This window comes from Poromitra crassiceps (assembly GCF_964638095.1).
Source record: "Poromitra crassiceps genome assembly, chromosome: 15".
NCBI lineage: Eukaryota > Metazoa > Chordata > Actinopteri > Beryciformes > Melamphaidae > Poromitra > Poromitra crassiceps.
Genome location: NC_139634.1, coordinates 26,859,836 through 26,876,393, shown reverse-complemented (window position 1 = coordinate 26,876,393; position 16,558 = coordinate 26,859,836). Strand labels below are relative to the sequence as shown.

The 16,558-nt window shown below is 42.5% G+C and overlaps 1 protein-coding gene across 1 annotated transcript in view; it reads right to left on the bottom strand.

Annotated features, from left to right (window-relative positions):
* Positions 1-277: 277 nt before the first annotated feature.
* gfra4b (GDNF family receptor alpha 4b) overlaps positions 278-16,558 on the bottom strand; it is a gene marked incomplete at both ends in the record, with an annotated part of 44,806 nt that continues 28,525 nt past the window's right edge. The window contains 7 exons of the mRNA XM_083651830.1: positions 278-424; positions 680-846; positions 3,886-4,020; positions 6,442-6,551; positions 7,706-8,051; positions 11,233-11,313; positions 11,599-11,874. Coding sequence (XP_083507956.1) covers positions 278-424; positions 680-846; positions 3,886-4,020; positions 6,442-6,551; positions 7,706-8,051; positions 11,233-11,313; positions 11,599-11,874 — 1,262 coding nt within the window. The remainder of the gene's footprint in view (positions 425-679; positions 847-3,885; positions 4,021-6,441; positions 6,552-7,705; positions 8,052-11,232; positions 11,314-11,598; positions 11,875-16,558) is intronic.

Below are 16,558 nucleotides of genomic sequence, written 5' to 3'. Positions count from 1 at the left end.
CACACTCTGAGTGGGAATACTGTCAGGTGGAATCACACTCTGAGTGGGAATACTGGCAGGTGGAATCACACTCTGAGTGGGAATACTGGCAGGTGGAACCACACTCTGAGTGGGAATACTGGCAGGTGGAACCGGACCACGTAGACACAAAAATAGAAAAACAGATAAGCTGTACATATTTTGAGGGAGGAGTAGGCCACAGGGTCCATTTTCCTCAGAGCTCCGCCAACTCTCCCATTTGCTTGTGGAAGGCCCTCAGCATGCAGTCCCACCGTCTTTAGTGTCCACTGCAGAGCACATTAAGAAGCAACAGCAGAAGGCTGCTGAAGGCAGCTTGAGGCATGAAGCTCGGAGGTGAAGCAGAATTTGGGAGGCTGTTGGATGACAGGGTGGAGCTGCCCAGCAGTAGTTCATTTCCCATGGCCTATAGGGGGAGAAAGAGAGATCATTTTACAGTAGTCCCTCCGAGAAACACTTCACAAGGTACGTCCCCCCCCCCCCAGGTTAGCCTGAAAAATCAAATCAACTTGACACACATTACTTGCACACTGTGGGCAAAAGAAAGTAATCTAGGTTCAAACAATGAGTCATATGTAAATGGTAATGTTAGCACTGCACTTAAGAGCAAAGTTTTCTTTTATCCAGGCTGCAAAAAAATTGAAAAAGACAAGTGGCCCACCTGCGTTGGTATTACTGTTTCCAGAATGCTCTGCATGGTTTCCATGGCATCGGGTGGAGAAGTAGTGCTCTGCTTTTCTCTGCTGTCGTGGCCTGGGATAGGTGGAGTGGGTTGGCTGAGAGTGGGCTGCTGGTCTAATTCACTTCCAAATGCTTGGAGGGCATTCCCTAGTTCACCACACATAGAGAAATCAGGGTCAGGAGGGCATTTCCTGGTTCATCACACATAGAGAAATCACGGTAAAAAAATGGTTATTAGACTGGAGCTCTGAATTGTACATTTTGCATGAGTGGCTTCGCTGGGCCAGTGCTAGTTTGTATTTGGTCGGCCAAGGCGAAAAAAGAAAATACTCAGTATTCTCTCCAAGTATCCGAGCTGCACCTGCCTCTTCACATCGACCTCATTCACTCATAGGCCACTGTGGCACTGGCCAAACAACTCTGAGACCTCGCTCTGTGTCTTTTCTAGGCAGGGGGCCCGAGGAAAGCCTGGCCAAAGATTCACCTCGTCGCACAGACGAAGCAAAGACAGCCCTTGTTCATACAGGTTCAAAGATATTCTCAGTTGCAAGACAACAATAAGGACCATTAATTATTCACCTTCCATAGCCAGGGTCATGAGGAAATGGGCAGCAAGGTAGTGGATCATTAGGGTGAGAACTAACAGGAGGAGACACACCAAACTGAATGTGAGTCAGCCGTCTGACACACATGACTCCTGAAATAATACTGAGAAGCAGATGACCCAGGTGATGTTATGTTAAGAACTGATACTACCTTTCATTTGTATAGTCCAATTACAGAGGTCTTTGTGACATAACACTCACAAAGGAGTTTGTTTATGTCCACAAATATCAGTAGAACTTATGACATCTATTTATTTGTCGATGTTATGCTATGCCCTTGAAGCCAAAAATCATAATCATCATATCAGTTTGAGAGAATTTCCTTAATATTTAGAATATCGTCTTTTCCCTTTTCGCATTTCACTGATAGTATTGCAGTATGACACGTATTATTATTGTAGTACTGCAGGTTTACCGTCAGGGGGAGCTCTAGGGAAAGGACTGACAACTACATACCGGGGGTAAAGGTTACGTGTCTCTGTGCACTGGCAGCCCCCCGTGACACAGAGAGGCCATTTACACCTGGCATTAACATGTGTTTTCTGTGATCAGATTGCAATCAGATTGTGTTTTATCACTTGAAAGTACAGGTGTAAACACCCCCAAAACGCATTGAAGAAGGATTGCAATATTGATCGGCCAAACCACCTCCGGAGGTGGTCAGGGATGCATTGTGTACACATTGAACACAAGTGTAAATGCAATGTGTCCTCTCAATCTGGATACGGCAACTGTATGCGGATTGAGAGGACACCCATTTCTGCAAAAATGCATGTTAACGCCAGGTGTAAATGGCCTCAGAGAGACTGAGGAATGCTAGAGCCAAGATGGCACAGACGGCTTTGAGCTAAGGAGCCACCTGGATGATAATAAACCTGGGATTGTTTGTAGGGTATCGCACATGGAGCTGGCCGTGTATATGAACATGATATGAGCCGCTGTGCTATTTACAGGATGTTATTACACGCATTACACATGCCCCTATTTCCTCTGTTCCAGGCCGCTGCTCGGCGCATTATACCTTTGTGGTGGATCGATTTCAAAAACTCCTTTTCAGGAATTCCTTTTTTTTTTATAAAGCATAAATAAAGCTGGGCATAAGGTCCAGGTTGTAAAAAAAACTTAATTCTCCTTCAACGACAGTCATAAACATTCACGACGCCTCCTTGAAGTTCATGACAGGTATCATGTCAGCCGTCATACTGCACCTTCAAGTAAAGTGCTTCTGTCAGGGCCCAGAGGGGTCTGGTCCCCCATAGTGAGAACCTCACTCACCTTATTCATAAAACCGGGGTTATATTCATAACCTTATGATTTATTCAACTCGTATTGTGCCTAACTTTAGTGAATCATAACATATCGGGTATGGAATTAATCTGCAGATGATCCGGTTCACCGTACCGCACCTTGTCAATATGTAGTTATAAACCTAGTATTGATTACATACGGGACAGCTATATACTAGATTTGACCTAGTCTTGTTCCATTTCAGCTCAATGCCCAGGTGGAATTACCAAGGAAACAGCACCGAGGGTGTGATTGATGAGGAGAGAAGATGGAGTGAGTGTGAGAGAGAGAGAGTGAGAGAGAGAGAGTGAGAGAGAGCTGTTCATGCTACAAAAGCAGAGGATCTCTACATCAAATGCTGTCTGAGCATGTTGGGAAACATCTGTCTCGTCGAATCCCATTGGCTCTGTCCTGTCACATTCCTCTATCATAATTTGTTCATTCCGATTTTCAAATTCAGCCTGTTATCAGTGCTTCTGAACAAGGGGTGTCATTGATGATCATAATTAGAGCTGTGGAATTATGCGCCTTCTGCAGAAACCATCCACATGATCCACATGGGCCATTGGTGGAATTGTGGGGTGCAGCTATTTTGCTACAATGTTTCTAGAAAGGTATTTTTCTTTATGCCTGTTCACAGTAGAGAATTATTATTTCTGACCATTTTAGTCTGTGTTCACTCTGCAACTGAGCGTGTCATATTCTGATATTCTTATTCTGATTTGCCCCTCCCATCTGACAGAAATGGAGTCTCATTTTCCCCACTCTGGACCACCATTTAATAAGATTTCATCCCAGGGTCCCACATCTTATACGATTTTTGTTTTAGATGTTTTATTATAGAAAGTATGAAGCCATGACCAAAATAGTCATATACCTGAACCTGACTTGTCTTGACTACATGATGCAGTTTCTGTCATTGGAACTCAATAGAAATTGCATTTTACAGAATATTTTTGCAACATTTGGGATCCCACTGCTGTTGGCCTACTCTTTCTGTAAACAAACAAGGTTGTTTTTATATTGTCAATCACGGAGTCATGACCTGAAAAAGAGCAATATGCCTCCTAGAGCCAGAGTCTAACATGGGAAATACCTATAAAAACATATCATTTGATCCGCTTCGACTGTACAAGACCAAAAAAGCAGGGCAAATTTCACTGAAATAGCAGTCAAACTCTCCACCCCCCTGCCAAATGAAAGCAAACATCCCTATCTAAACCCAACCTCTAGCCTAAAAAGCTGAGCCAGTGAATTCCATGGCAGTGGACAGTGTGGATAGGGTGTCACTCACGGAGACAGATGTTGTCGGTGAAGTATCCCAGGAAGTCCGAGCACTCGTCCCTCTGGTTCCCGGTGGCTGAGCAGGAGCACCATGGGGCCACGCTAGACGTGGAGTTGTCGATGTAGTTGGGGGTTATCGAACTTCCTGCAGAGAAACCGCAGCGGGCCTCAGTCAGTATTAAATATTCAGGTAACACTTCATAATACTGTAACACAAAAAATGGGTAGTTACTGAGGAACGAGTAAGGAACGAACCATTAGTTCATGAATAGTTAATGATTAGTTAATGAGTAGTTGATAGGTAGTTCCATAATGGTAGTTACTTAAGAACTGACCATTAGTTACCATGTTAACGAACCAGTAAGTAATGATTACTTCCCTAAAATTTTTTTTTTTTTTTAATATTTCACTAGTTCTTGGCTCAAACACTTAGTAAAAAAAACACTTTTTTTGGTAGGGTTTACATATCGCACTTCCGGTGGGCGTGGCCTAACCAAAGTAGGCTAGAACTGTAGCCACGCCCCCAAGGAGTTCGAATGTGGAAAAATAGGCTCCGCCCCCTTTCCCTGGCTTCCGGCGGGGGTGGGTGGAGCCAAAAAAGGTAACTCCGCCCCTGAAGGTCGTAGAGCCTCGGGGGCGTGGTTTTAGTGGGGTACCTCGATCTCCTAAGTGGGGTAGGGTACTTTACTAAAGTGGGAGGAGCTACACTTTTTTAATTTGCATACTTGAATAAATTCGTCTTCACTAGTAAAGTAAGCAGGAAGTAATGGTATATTCCTTAGGAACAACTCAGGAAGATGTACTGCTTCACTTGAGGGGGCACAAACATGGGAACTAATGGTAAAGTAAGCAGGAAGTAATGGTGTATTCCTTAGTAACTACTCAGTAAGATGTACTGCTTCACTTGAGGGGGCACAAACATGGGAACTAATGGTAAAGTAAGCAGGAAGTAATGGTGTATCCCTTAGTAACTACTCAGTAAGATGTACTGCTTCACTTGAGGGGGCACAAACATGGGAACTAATGGTAAAGTAAGCAGGAAGTAATGGTGTATCCCTTAGTAACAACTCAGGAAGATGTACTGCTTTACTTGAGGGGGCACAAACATGTTAAGTAATGGTAAACTAAGCAGGAAGTAATGGTGTATTCCTTAGTAACTACTCAGTAAGATGTACTGCTTCACTTGAGGGGGCACAAACATGGGAACTAATGGTAAAGTAAGCAGGAAGTAATGATGCACTAACATGGTAAGTAATGGTAAGGTAATCATGAAGTAACGATGAGTACTCATGAACAACTGGTAAGTATTTGGTGGAGTCATGCTCACGAACATGGTAACTAATAGTCAGTTCTTAAGGAACTACCTGTTCATGAACTAGTGAAATATTTAAAAAAAAATTTTTTAGGGAAGTAATCATTACTTACTGGTTCGTTAACATGGTAACTAATGGTCAGTTCTTTAGTAACTACCATGGGAACTAATGGTCAGTTCTTAAGTAACTACCATTAAGGATCTTTAAGGAACTACACATTAACTATTAATGAACTAGTGAATGAAAACATATAAAAAAAAAAAAATTAGGGAAGTAATCATTACTTACTGGTTCGTTAACATGGTAACTAATGGTCAGTTCTTAAGTAACTACCATTAAGGAACTACCTATCAACTACTCATTAACTAATCATTAACTATTCATGAACTAATGGTTCGTTCCTTACTCGTTCCTCAGTAACTACCCATTTTTTGTGTTACAGTATTATGAAGTGTTACCAATATTCATTCTACTCTTCTTCTACTGTTTTCACCATGTTTCATATGCTGAAACATTTATGAACATTGCATTTCCAATACACAAAGACGGAAGCAGAGGGTAATAATAGCATATTATTACCCTCTGCTTGCTCTGCGTGTTGTTGGCTGGAGTTTGTGTGCGCTGACTCTCATGTGATATCATTTGTGGGCTTTCATGGATTCAGGGAAAACTCAGAGTTTCCCTTTTTTTCAGGTCACTGAAGTCTTCGCCCCCCCCTCAACAGAGTAGAGGTGGGATTTCAAGTGCTTTAATAAATACAAGACAGGAATGAAAAAGCCAAGTGTGTGTTTGTGCTGAGGGGCAGCATTTGAGGTCCTTGAAATGCATTAGCTTAGGTTTGCTCTCCTCTTTGCAGAGTGAGAAAAACAAATGGCTTGTTGCTTTTAAAGCAAAGCCTACGATTCATTAAACACACTTTGTATAAACTGCCGCTGTTTAGCTGAAGCATGTAATGGCTAGCTCTTATGCATTTTGTCTTAGACCCTCTTGAACTTCATCTACTGGTATAGCACAAGTTTAATTTACCCTCCTGTACCCTATAGTAGGCCTATTTCTCTCATTGTTTCCTCTAAAAATCTCCATTTCAATATACACTTCTCTCCGTTTCTCACATACCATATGGCCAACATCTCGTTTCACACGTTATTTACACGTTTATTCCCTCTCTATCATGCCTCCTCCTCCAGCCGGGCTGTTCATCTCATCACAGCTCCTCCGCTTGATGTGCCCTCACCTCTGATGCGTGTACCTACCTATGAGCCCTGTGTAGGCGAGGAGGCACACTCCATAGTTCCCTTGCTTGCAGCCGTTGGCAGACGATTGGTTGGGTTGGCAGTCGTATTGGAACTGCGCCAAGCGAGACCTGCAGACGCAATGCAATGACGCGCGGGTTAGCGAGGCCATGTGCTTTGTAGTGGTTTTATGCAGAAGGTTTTTGACGGCTCTTTTGCCCACTTCATTAAGAGTTTCTGCCATCCCTACGTTATTTTTTTATGGTTGGCCATGGTCAGGTCTGAAAGCAGTGGACTGTAATGCACTAGTGATAGAAAGAGTAATATATTTATATATATATATATATTTCATCCCTCAGACCTGGGCTCATTAGCAAAGCCCTCTGAGTGTAATGGGGCTGTGAAAAATAATGGCCATGACCAGAGATAGCAATGAGCGATAACTCTAATATCCATCTGGCTCTTTATCTGTGTTAAATATTTAATGTGTTATTCCAACAGCCTCTCTGGGGTGTTCTAACCAGTGGTGGTAGAAAGCTTCAGGGTAAAACAACGGGCCATTTTGTTGATTGAATGGCTGCTTGTTTGGTTTCGAGGGGCCATAATCCTAACCAGCGTTGGACCCAAAATGGTGACTACGTCTAGACTTGATATCCAAGCAATACTTGGAAAATTAGGAATACCGGGGCGTCTGGGTAGTGTAGAGGTAAAAGCACTCGCTTACCACCGCGGGAGACCCGGGTTCAATTCCCGGCAGCGGCCAGCTTGGTCAGAGGTTCTTAAAGACACAATTGACCGTGTCTGCGCGGGTGGGAAGCCGGTGTGGTGTGTGTCCTGGTCGCTGCAGTAGCGCCTCCTCTGGTCGGTCAGGGGAATAGCATGATCCTCCCATACACGTGCTACATCCTGCCGGTGAAACTCCTCGCTCTCAGGGGAAAAGAAGCGGCTCGTGACTGTACATGGATCGGAGGAAGCATGTGCTAGTCTACGGCTCTCCCCAGATTGGCAGAGGGGATGGAGCAACGACCAGGACAGCAGGGGGGATTAAGAAAGTACAATTGGGGTGAAAATGGGAGAGAATTCTGAAAAAAGAAAAAGAAAAGTAGTAATACTGAAACACTGCGGTTTGCTGATTTGGGCTGCCATGAAAAAATAGTTGATCTGGGGTTACAATATTATAAGAATCCTAATGGGGCTGGTGCGAGACAGTGCTTTACCCTCATAGCTGGCTAAGTGAGAAATAACTTTAATGTCCATTATTGCAAAGAGAGAAAGAAAGATTAACCTGCACACATAGTCAGCCTTGCAGATCCTCATCTGTGTAAGGCAGCTGGGCTTGTCCACGCCTTCATAAGAGCAACTGGGCACAATAGTTTGCCTTCGACGCTCCGCGCATGCCATGTCTGTACAGGGGCAGAAGAGCAGCTCGTGGGTGTAGTCGGCGGGGACGCGGTCAAAGAACCTGCGCAGAGCCTTATTGCATTTGGCCCGGTTGCACAGGCCTGACTTGGCGGTGGGTTTGATACAAGCTGAGACGTATTCTGTGCGAAGCTTCTGGCACAAGTCGTCCACATTGCAAGCCTTGGCCGCGTCCAGGCAGCGGTTCACGGTTGTCATGCCAACATCAGCGTCTGTGGATGCAAGTAAGTTTCAAGGCAAGACATCAGTGGAAACGAAATAGCAATTACAAAGGTTCTGCGTGAATATTGGGGTATGTTAACTAGCCTGGCCTCCCAACATGTCATGAAATGAGCACAATGTCTTAAAATGCAAATAAATAAATAAATAGAAAAGTACGAATAATATCATGAAGGGAAGATGAAAAGTGTCAATACATAGACCCTTTTGCTAGCCTTATAATTCAATGTTTGTGTTATGATCTGAGAAGGTTTTGAAACTTGTTAAGTGGCAATTACAGTTACCAGTTAGCAACCTTTTAGCAAACATTAGGGACTGTTTAGCTTGCTTCTTTGCTGTAAGCAGCCTGAAAACAGCCTGCAAATGATCCTGGGTCAGCCAGCCCACTCCTAGAGCATTTCAGAGTGCAGCTCCAGCACAATGTTGGCCAGAGTAAACAAACCAGATTATTATATCCTAGGGGTGTTTGCACTATCTTGCACTACTATCAGCACAAGTCTTTATACTAGTGTACACGAATTAAATCTTTATACAGGAAATAAGTCAATGCTCCATAGGGCTTCAGACTTACAGTATCCCATGCATTTCCAAGATTATCATGATTTAATTTTTATTTAACCTTTATTTAACCAGACAAGTCATTAAGAATAAATTATTATTTAAAATGGTGACCTGGCATTAAAACTATCATAGTATATATGTTAGACAGCTGTAACGTACTGCATAAGGATAGGTTGTTTTTTTGTTTATAGAGATATGCAACTCCACTGTTATTGTTGCCCCCTGTGCTCCTGCACTCAATGTGAACTCTTATCCACTAAATGAGTACTGTGTTACTATGGTATACATTTGTCATTTCAAGGTGACTTCAATTATCCAATCACACCAGACACATTACATTAACAGCAAACAGAGAATATTATAAGGCTAAATGGGTGCTGCTCTGGCTGCTGTTATCAAATTGGGTTTATTGGGGTTGATATCGTTTGTGTTTGAAATTTTGGTTTAGCATTTTTCATGGTCATATGATAGAATCATCCTCCAGCATTACTCAAAATTGTTTTACCGAGTGAGATAATTGAGAAATGTACTGTATGGCAGTGCACATTAATATTACAAGCAATGTAAAGTAGTAGAGTAGGAGGAGAAAGTAATACAGATACAGGTTTAAAGAAACCACAGGAATTGCATACCATTTTCAGGCCAAGTGTGAACATAGGGCAGTGTGATCACAAATTATGTTCTTTAGAATCAAATGTGCAAAATCCCATCTAAATGACAAGTATAACCATAGCCCAGTGGTTCTCAAACTTTCACGTCAAGGACCCCTAAACAGACACAAATTAGACCACGGACCCCCATTTGATAAGATTTTGTCCCAGGGTCCAGTCCACATATAAGATAAGATGCTAGCTTTTGTGATGACCCTCCCACTCCCCTGGCCCTGTCTCAGGAGCGAGTGTTTGAAGACCTTCAAAACATTTAGTCTGTCCCCCCTCACGGATGCACCTTTTGTTCTGTTCATTTGTTTAATTTAGTTTTTATTTAATTTAACTTTTATGTAATTATGTTGTCTTCATTTTAGTAAAATTTTTGTTTCAAATTTTACTTTGGTGTATGACTCCCCTCATTTGTTACTTCCTTGAGCTGGGTTGTAAGATGTGAGGGGAGTCAGACACCAAAGTAAATAACTAAAACTAAGGGAAAATAACTAGACAACACAAACTACATTACAGTAAACAAAAGAACAGAACAAGAGGTGCATCGGTGAGGATGTCTGAAGGTCTTCTTAAGCCCAATGAGCGGACCGGGCCCAGGTGCACCCAATCAGCCTAACGACCCCAACACCAGGCTGCTGCAAGACCAGGAGAGGGGGAGGGTCATCAGTCACACTTTTAGATGTTTTGTTACAGAAAGTGTATGAAACCCATGACCAAAATAGTCATACATGCTGTCATTGTGTTACTTAGTGAAAATAAATGACAGTATTACCCTTTTTGCTAGGGACCCCCTGGAACCCTCTCAAGGATCCCTGGGGGTCCCCGGACCCCACTTTGAGAACCGCTACCATAGACTGTTAGTTTGGTTTTACGTCTCTGCACCGGTGTCACCGAGACAAATTCCTGTACATGTGTTGTATTGGGAATAAAGGTTCCAATTTAGAGATCATTCTAAATCATGTTTGGTGAGAGCTATGACTCTGTGTTCTGCTCAGTGGACCAACTTCTAATTAAGCCTTTACACACGCTGCCTCACAAATGAGTCCCCAGGTGAGCCCTTTACTCAGGCTAATCATAATCCTGTTAGAAGTGCTGTAAGGACAAGTCATCATTTTTCTGCAGTATTTTTGTAGGCAGCGCGATCTCATGAAAATTTGTGAAATGAACATGATGTCTTAAAATGCAAAGAACTTGTGAATGTGAAACGAAGTGAAAGAAATATCTTTCCCCACTAAGAAATGATTACATGGAGGAGACTAAACAGACTGTAGTTTGAGATACTTACTGTAGCAGTTGTTGTCGTTGGCCTGTATGTACTGTATATACTGTGTTATACTTGCCTTCTCATGCAAAGATTTATTTTTCTACTGAGTGAAGTTCTCCCCCCCTCCCTTTTTTGGGAAGGATTTTCTCGTTGAATCAAGAGCAAAACCTTACCCTAACATTAACCAAATTGTTTCAGTACCGTAACTTTAACCAAAGTTGTTTTACCACAGCTAAATGTGTCATGTATTGAACATGTGAAAATGGCTTGGAGTTTGTGCTCATTTTATTTTATAAATTGTTTAAAGACTTTTTACATTTTTGTTCTAGAAGAATTTGAGAAACAAAGCATGAATCAGCCAGGAATACATTTGAGTGAACACAGAAAAGTAACTGCATTCGTATTCATTAACATTAATGGTTTATGTTTACTCAGCGAGTCTGAGACAGACAGACGTGTGAATGTAGCTGCAATTCACCAACTTGAAAACAAAGACATACTTTTGAATACAGCATCCCACATTATGTTCAGATGCATGGCAAACCATGTCTCAAGGACATACATTATATCTGCCTTAGGCACGCATTCAGGGAAAATACAACAGAGTAGGCTTGCCACTGCCAGAGCACAACATCTTCCAAGGTAAAATGGTGAAATAAGATGAAAGTTAATGAAGGTCAGTGAACTTGCCAGCTGTAATCGAGGCCAAGCGGACGTAGTCATAATCCCTCTCCACTGCCTCATAAGGATAACTCTCCACCAGGTTGAGTCCTGAGAGAATAAGAGACACAGGCAGTCAAATCTGCAAGGATTTTATGACACAATTAAACTGCATGAAATTATAAAAGACGTTCAAATGTAATAATTTTCATTTACCCACTGAAGCTGTGTCCAACAGACTGAATCATAAATTTAATTATGCCTGTCCATTACTCAGTCATCAGATACTGCATTATTTTTTAACAAATTGAGTTTCTCAATTAAGAGTTGTGATCTGTAGGATTTTCGGGAAAAGTCCAACGTTTTGTAGCAGTAGAGACAGCTGCTACTACTCACCGTGTATGATGGACTGATGAAGGCTCCAGTAGATGCTGAGGCAGTTCTTCTCCTTCTTCATGCCCCGCTTGCACTGGCAGCCATGCAGGGGGCTGGAGAGCAGGGCAGACACTGCATTGGCACACTGGCTCCTTGCCCCGGGACCCAGCTTCACGCTGCCGTTGCCCGCCACACACTGACGCAACGTCCGCAGACGTGGACTGCAAGTCTCATCGCTCGAGCACGAGTCCCCAGCCACCAAGCAGTCTCTGCCGGCCAGGATCACCTCCAACAGAGCTGCAGGGAGAGGAGAGCGCGAGGCAGAGCACATCAGAGGGCAGAAAGGTCAGGGCCGGAAAGGTCTTTGGCCAGGTCATGAGATGTGAGGGGAGTGAAGAGTAGAGGAGAAGAGAAGAGAAGAGAGAAGCAGAGTCAGAGCAAATGTCAAGGATAAGAAGGAAAGAGAGTGGAAAATGTGGACAGTTGTGGGGGGATGTGGACTGAAGGCCACTTCCGAGGCCACGAGATGTACAAAGTTGAAACAACAACAAAAAATCCTACAATAGTAGAATCTATCAGGTAAATCCCTTCAACTCCAGTGAAAGGAGGGGAGAGTGAATCTTGGAAGATGAAAGATTTGGGGATTGAAGGAATGGAGTTTTGTGTCTTGGCTTCCAAATCAACCCCATAAAAACAGAATATACAGTGGAAACTTAATTATTATTATTATTATTATTATTGCTGCGGTACGTAGATTTGTTCCTTTTTTCATGAGTGAATTTCCATTTTGACACATACAAAATGTCCTATTTTGTTTATTCTTCTTCCTCTAAACCACTTCATGAAAGCACAATTATATGAACAGTTCTGGCGCTCTTTTCACATAACCTCAATTGATGATAACTTTGCTCAAATTCATTAGAATGGGCAATGTGCTTTGGCAGTATTCAATATCCGAAAAGGTAAAAGAATGTGCCACAACACAGCAGGTGTCACGCAGGAATTCTGTGAAAGAGAAAAGCCCTCAAGGCTGAATTACTTTTTTCACACCAGCCATATTGTGTCTAAAAGGCATGGGTAAACACAGGTGCAAGTTGTGCAACCAAAACATTAATGAGGTTTTCCAACTTCCAATCCATGTAGGTGTTCCAGTGCTGGGTCCCTCATTAATGTTTTGGTTGCACAGTCTGTGTTTACCCCGCCTTTCAGACACAAATGGCTGCTGTGAAAAAGGCCTGTTACTGAATAACAATGGACTCTGTATTCACCTTATGTAGAAGAGACCGTCTGGCTTGAGAGACTAACAGGAAGTGTAAACACAATCGGAAGTTCCGATTGTGTTTACACGTTTACATGTGAGTCAAAGTCGTGACACAATGGGTCAAGTGGGCAGCGCTACATAAGGTGAATAAGCACATTGTTTAAAACATCATGTTATTGTTTCAATGACAAACTTGAGGAGGTTCCATTTGACCGCTGCCCTTCCATTAGATGACTCAAACCCATTCAGCTAGCCGGTGAACCTGAATAATTGGTGTGTGTGTGTCAAGTGCTGAATATACAGAGAGCATTAAAAAGTGAAAGTACCATATATTTATCTGTTGCAGCAGCAGAGAGCACGCACCATGTCCTTTTACTGCTCTCTATCTAAATGGCCAACATGACAGCTGGCAAAATGAGCTTCAGCTTTTCTTTCGCAGGCTTTTCTGTTGTACCATGATGGCAGGATAAGAGCATCTGATACAATGGATAACTGAATGTGTTAAACGGGATAAGTGCGGGCCTCCTGGTGGCTTAAGTGGTCTTGGGCGCGTGCCTTGGGTTTGAATCTGACCCAGGAGAGAGAGAGACACACACACACACACACACACACACACACACACACACACTCTCTCTCTCTCTCTCTCTCTCTCTCTCTCTCTCTCAAATAGAAGTATTGAGGGAAGAATAGAATGAAACAATGAAATGCAGTTACTTATAATGCAAAGACTGCATTATTTCAGGTCATGTCTCCGTGTTATCATACGTGGTGGCACACAACTTTTATTATGACAGTAATGTGGGATTATGCAAATCTCTGTAGCATACCGTTTATATTCTGCGTCTGTTTGTATCTTTAGTGTTGTACTGTTATACCCTCTGAACATAATGATACACATTGAGACGTTCACTCACAGGTTTAAAAATGTGGACAATTATCAGTGTAACACTTTTCATTGTCACACAGAAGGAGGCCCACAGCTTTGCAGGAGTTAATTGCTGTGGAGGTGTTGGGTTTTTTCAAAAGAGCTGCCACTGTTCTTTTGACTGCCTCTTCTCTTCGACTCCCTGCCAGGAAATTGTACTTGTATGGAACAAAGTAGCATGACATGAAGAGAGGCTTCTGACTTAAAAAGGACAATTATTTGTTCTTGTCTGTAGTGCCACACTTCCACTCGCCATGTAAGTCTTTATTTGAGATGTGTTGTATTACACCTTTATGTGTATCCAATTAAATCATAAAGGTACATTACTGTGGCTATTGCTAAACAAGGGTGTTCCCTGTGAAGATCTGGCAGGATGGTTTTCAGCTCTGTTCTCTCAGACGAAGAAACATTTCTAAAAACACATTTCTAAGCATGACTAGTCTGCATTAGGCCAGGTGGATCTTATGATTCAAACACTTCAAATTCCTACCATCTCTGCTTTCTCTAGTGAACAACATTTTTCAATTTCATGCTGCTTTCATCTGCTTACACTGTAGGTAATTCTGGGGCAAAACTGCATCTCAACAACTGTTGATGTTGTTTTGATTTCCGACATACAGACAGACAGACGGACGGACGGACGGACAGACAGACAGACAGAGAGATGGACGAACACACACACAAACACACACACACACACACACACACACACACACACACACACACACACACACACACACACACACACACCCACAGTAATACAAAATTGTGACATTCCATCTATTGTATTTGACCTAAAGCTGGATCTTAATGCAAAACCCATAGGTGTATTGAGTCACACTCGCAGCATGAGTTGTCCAATCTCCCATCCCTTATTCAACACATGTCAGCTAAGCTCAGCCAACACAGACATGTGGCTACTGGCAAAGAGTCCCAACCAAAGCCAACGTGTTGGAAGGCCAGATGGTCAGGCAGAGATCCTGGGCTCTTCCTCCATGGCTGAGTGTCAGTTTGTGCTGCTGGGCCAGAAGCTGGAATAGACACCATACATCATGCATGCAAATGAGCGGCTTGATTTGACATTTCCAATAAGCCTGTCTCAATGTAGCAGTGGGTTTAGCCAATTAAGCATGTCAGTAATCAATGCCTTGTGAGGCTGGCTTAAGTCCTCAGTTTCCCTGCCACATAAATCACATGCAGATTAGCTGATCAGTTACCCTGACACACTAACTTAATGGCCCACTTCAGGAGAGATCAAATGCAAAATGAAACTTAATGAAGTCAGCTGGAATGTTACCCTCCTATACCTACAAGGTAGTAAGGCTGGAGGGGGAAAGGTAATGGGTAATGTATTGGTGCACTTAACACCTATCGCACTTTGTTTCAACGCTCTTAAGATTTCTAAGTTTATATTAATCGCTGAATTAAGGCAAGCACTCTCAGTGAAACATATCGTTCCGGCAGCATTAAAGGTATACTATGCAATTTTATTTTTTTATCCTTATAGAAAAGGTTCCCCTCAAAAACATCAATTCTCACGCACACGATACTGTGGCAGTGTGTTTATGGACAGATGCTGCCCCCTGCCTGATTTAGCTGTTGTTTACATTTGTTTGGCTGTGGCCGGAACGTTTTCAGGCGGAGGCATTGGATAGCCAATAACATCGCTCACACCTGGCAATTTTTTCCCCTAGCAGTGCTGGGTTTCAACATGTTCTGTTTATGGTGTCAAATATAATGCTAAAAAGAGCATTGTTATGATTTGTAGAACAAAAGGGGACAGGGATCGATCTGTTTGTGATAAAACACACACACACACACACACACACACACACACACACACACACACACACACACACACACACACACACACACACACACACACGTGCACAAACCCAAACTCTTCCTACTTAATTGAGAGTGACAGAGAGGAGAGTCAAAGTACTGCGACCCCTGTATTCCTCTAAAGTGACGTCTCCCACTGTAGGATAAGATCAGGTCCTGAATAGAAACCATTTAGTTGCCTGATAACGATCTCCTCTGCCCCAGCAGCAGCTCCACCCCGCTCTCTCATCCATGCTTTCCCTGAGTGGAGTTTTGTCTTGACAAGGGACAATCTCATGTGCGGGAAGTCGAGTCTAAACACACGCACTGCAAACACGAATACTAGAGGGGCATTTAAGGGAATAACAAATAAACATGCAGCCAACCAAGTATTACCTCAAGGCACTCATGTCCTCATAACAAACAATATTGCATGCACTCGTCCCCTGTAATGAATTACCAATAAACACACTGTCACAGCCTGGACTCCCTTACCTCCTCTTTTTCTTAATTATGCAGTCTGTGCATGTGCTTACATGGTAACACTTTATAATAACCTTCAGTTATAAGTCATTTATTAGCCTATAGCTAATGATGAACTAATTATTTACAAAACATTCATAATTTGTATATTCAAATGTATGTAATTCGAGTCCAGATTTGTGCAATATCAAATCTTTGAATGACTTACAAATTATTAATCAACTAATCATCTACAAATGTATATTAATGTTTCATAAACGATTAGTTCATCATTAACTAAGGGCTTATAAATTACTTACAACTGAATGTTATTTTAAAGTGTTACCGCTTGTGTATTTCCCCCATGGCTCTTACACTGGCAAATATGTTTCTGACTGGCCATCACTGGAGGCAGAGGCATGTACAGTAGTCATGTTCTCACACTAGAGTTAAGTACACAAAAGGCTGGTTTCCTCAGGGACCATAAGGAAACAGCTGTGCATTATTCC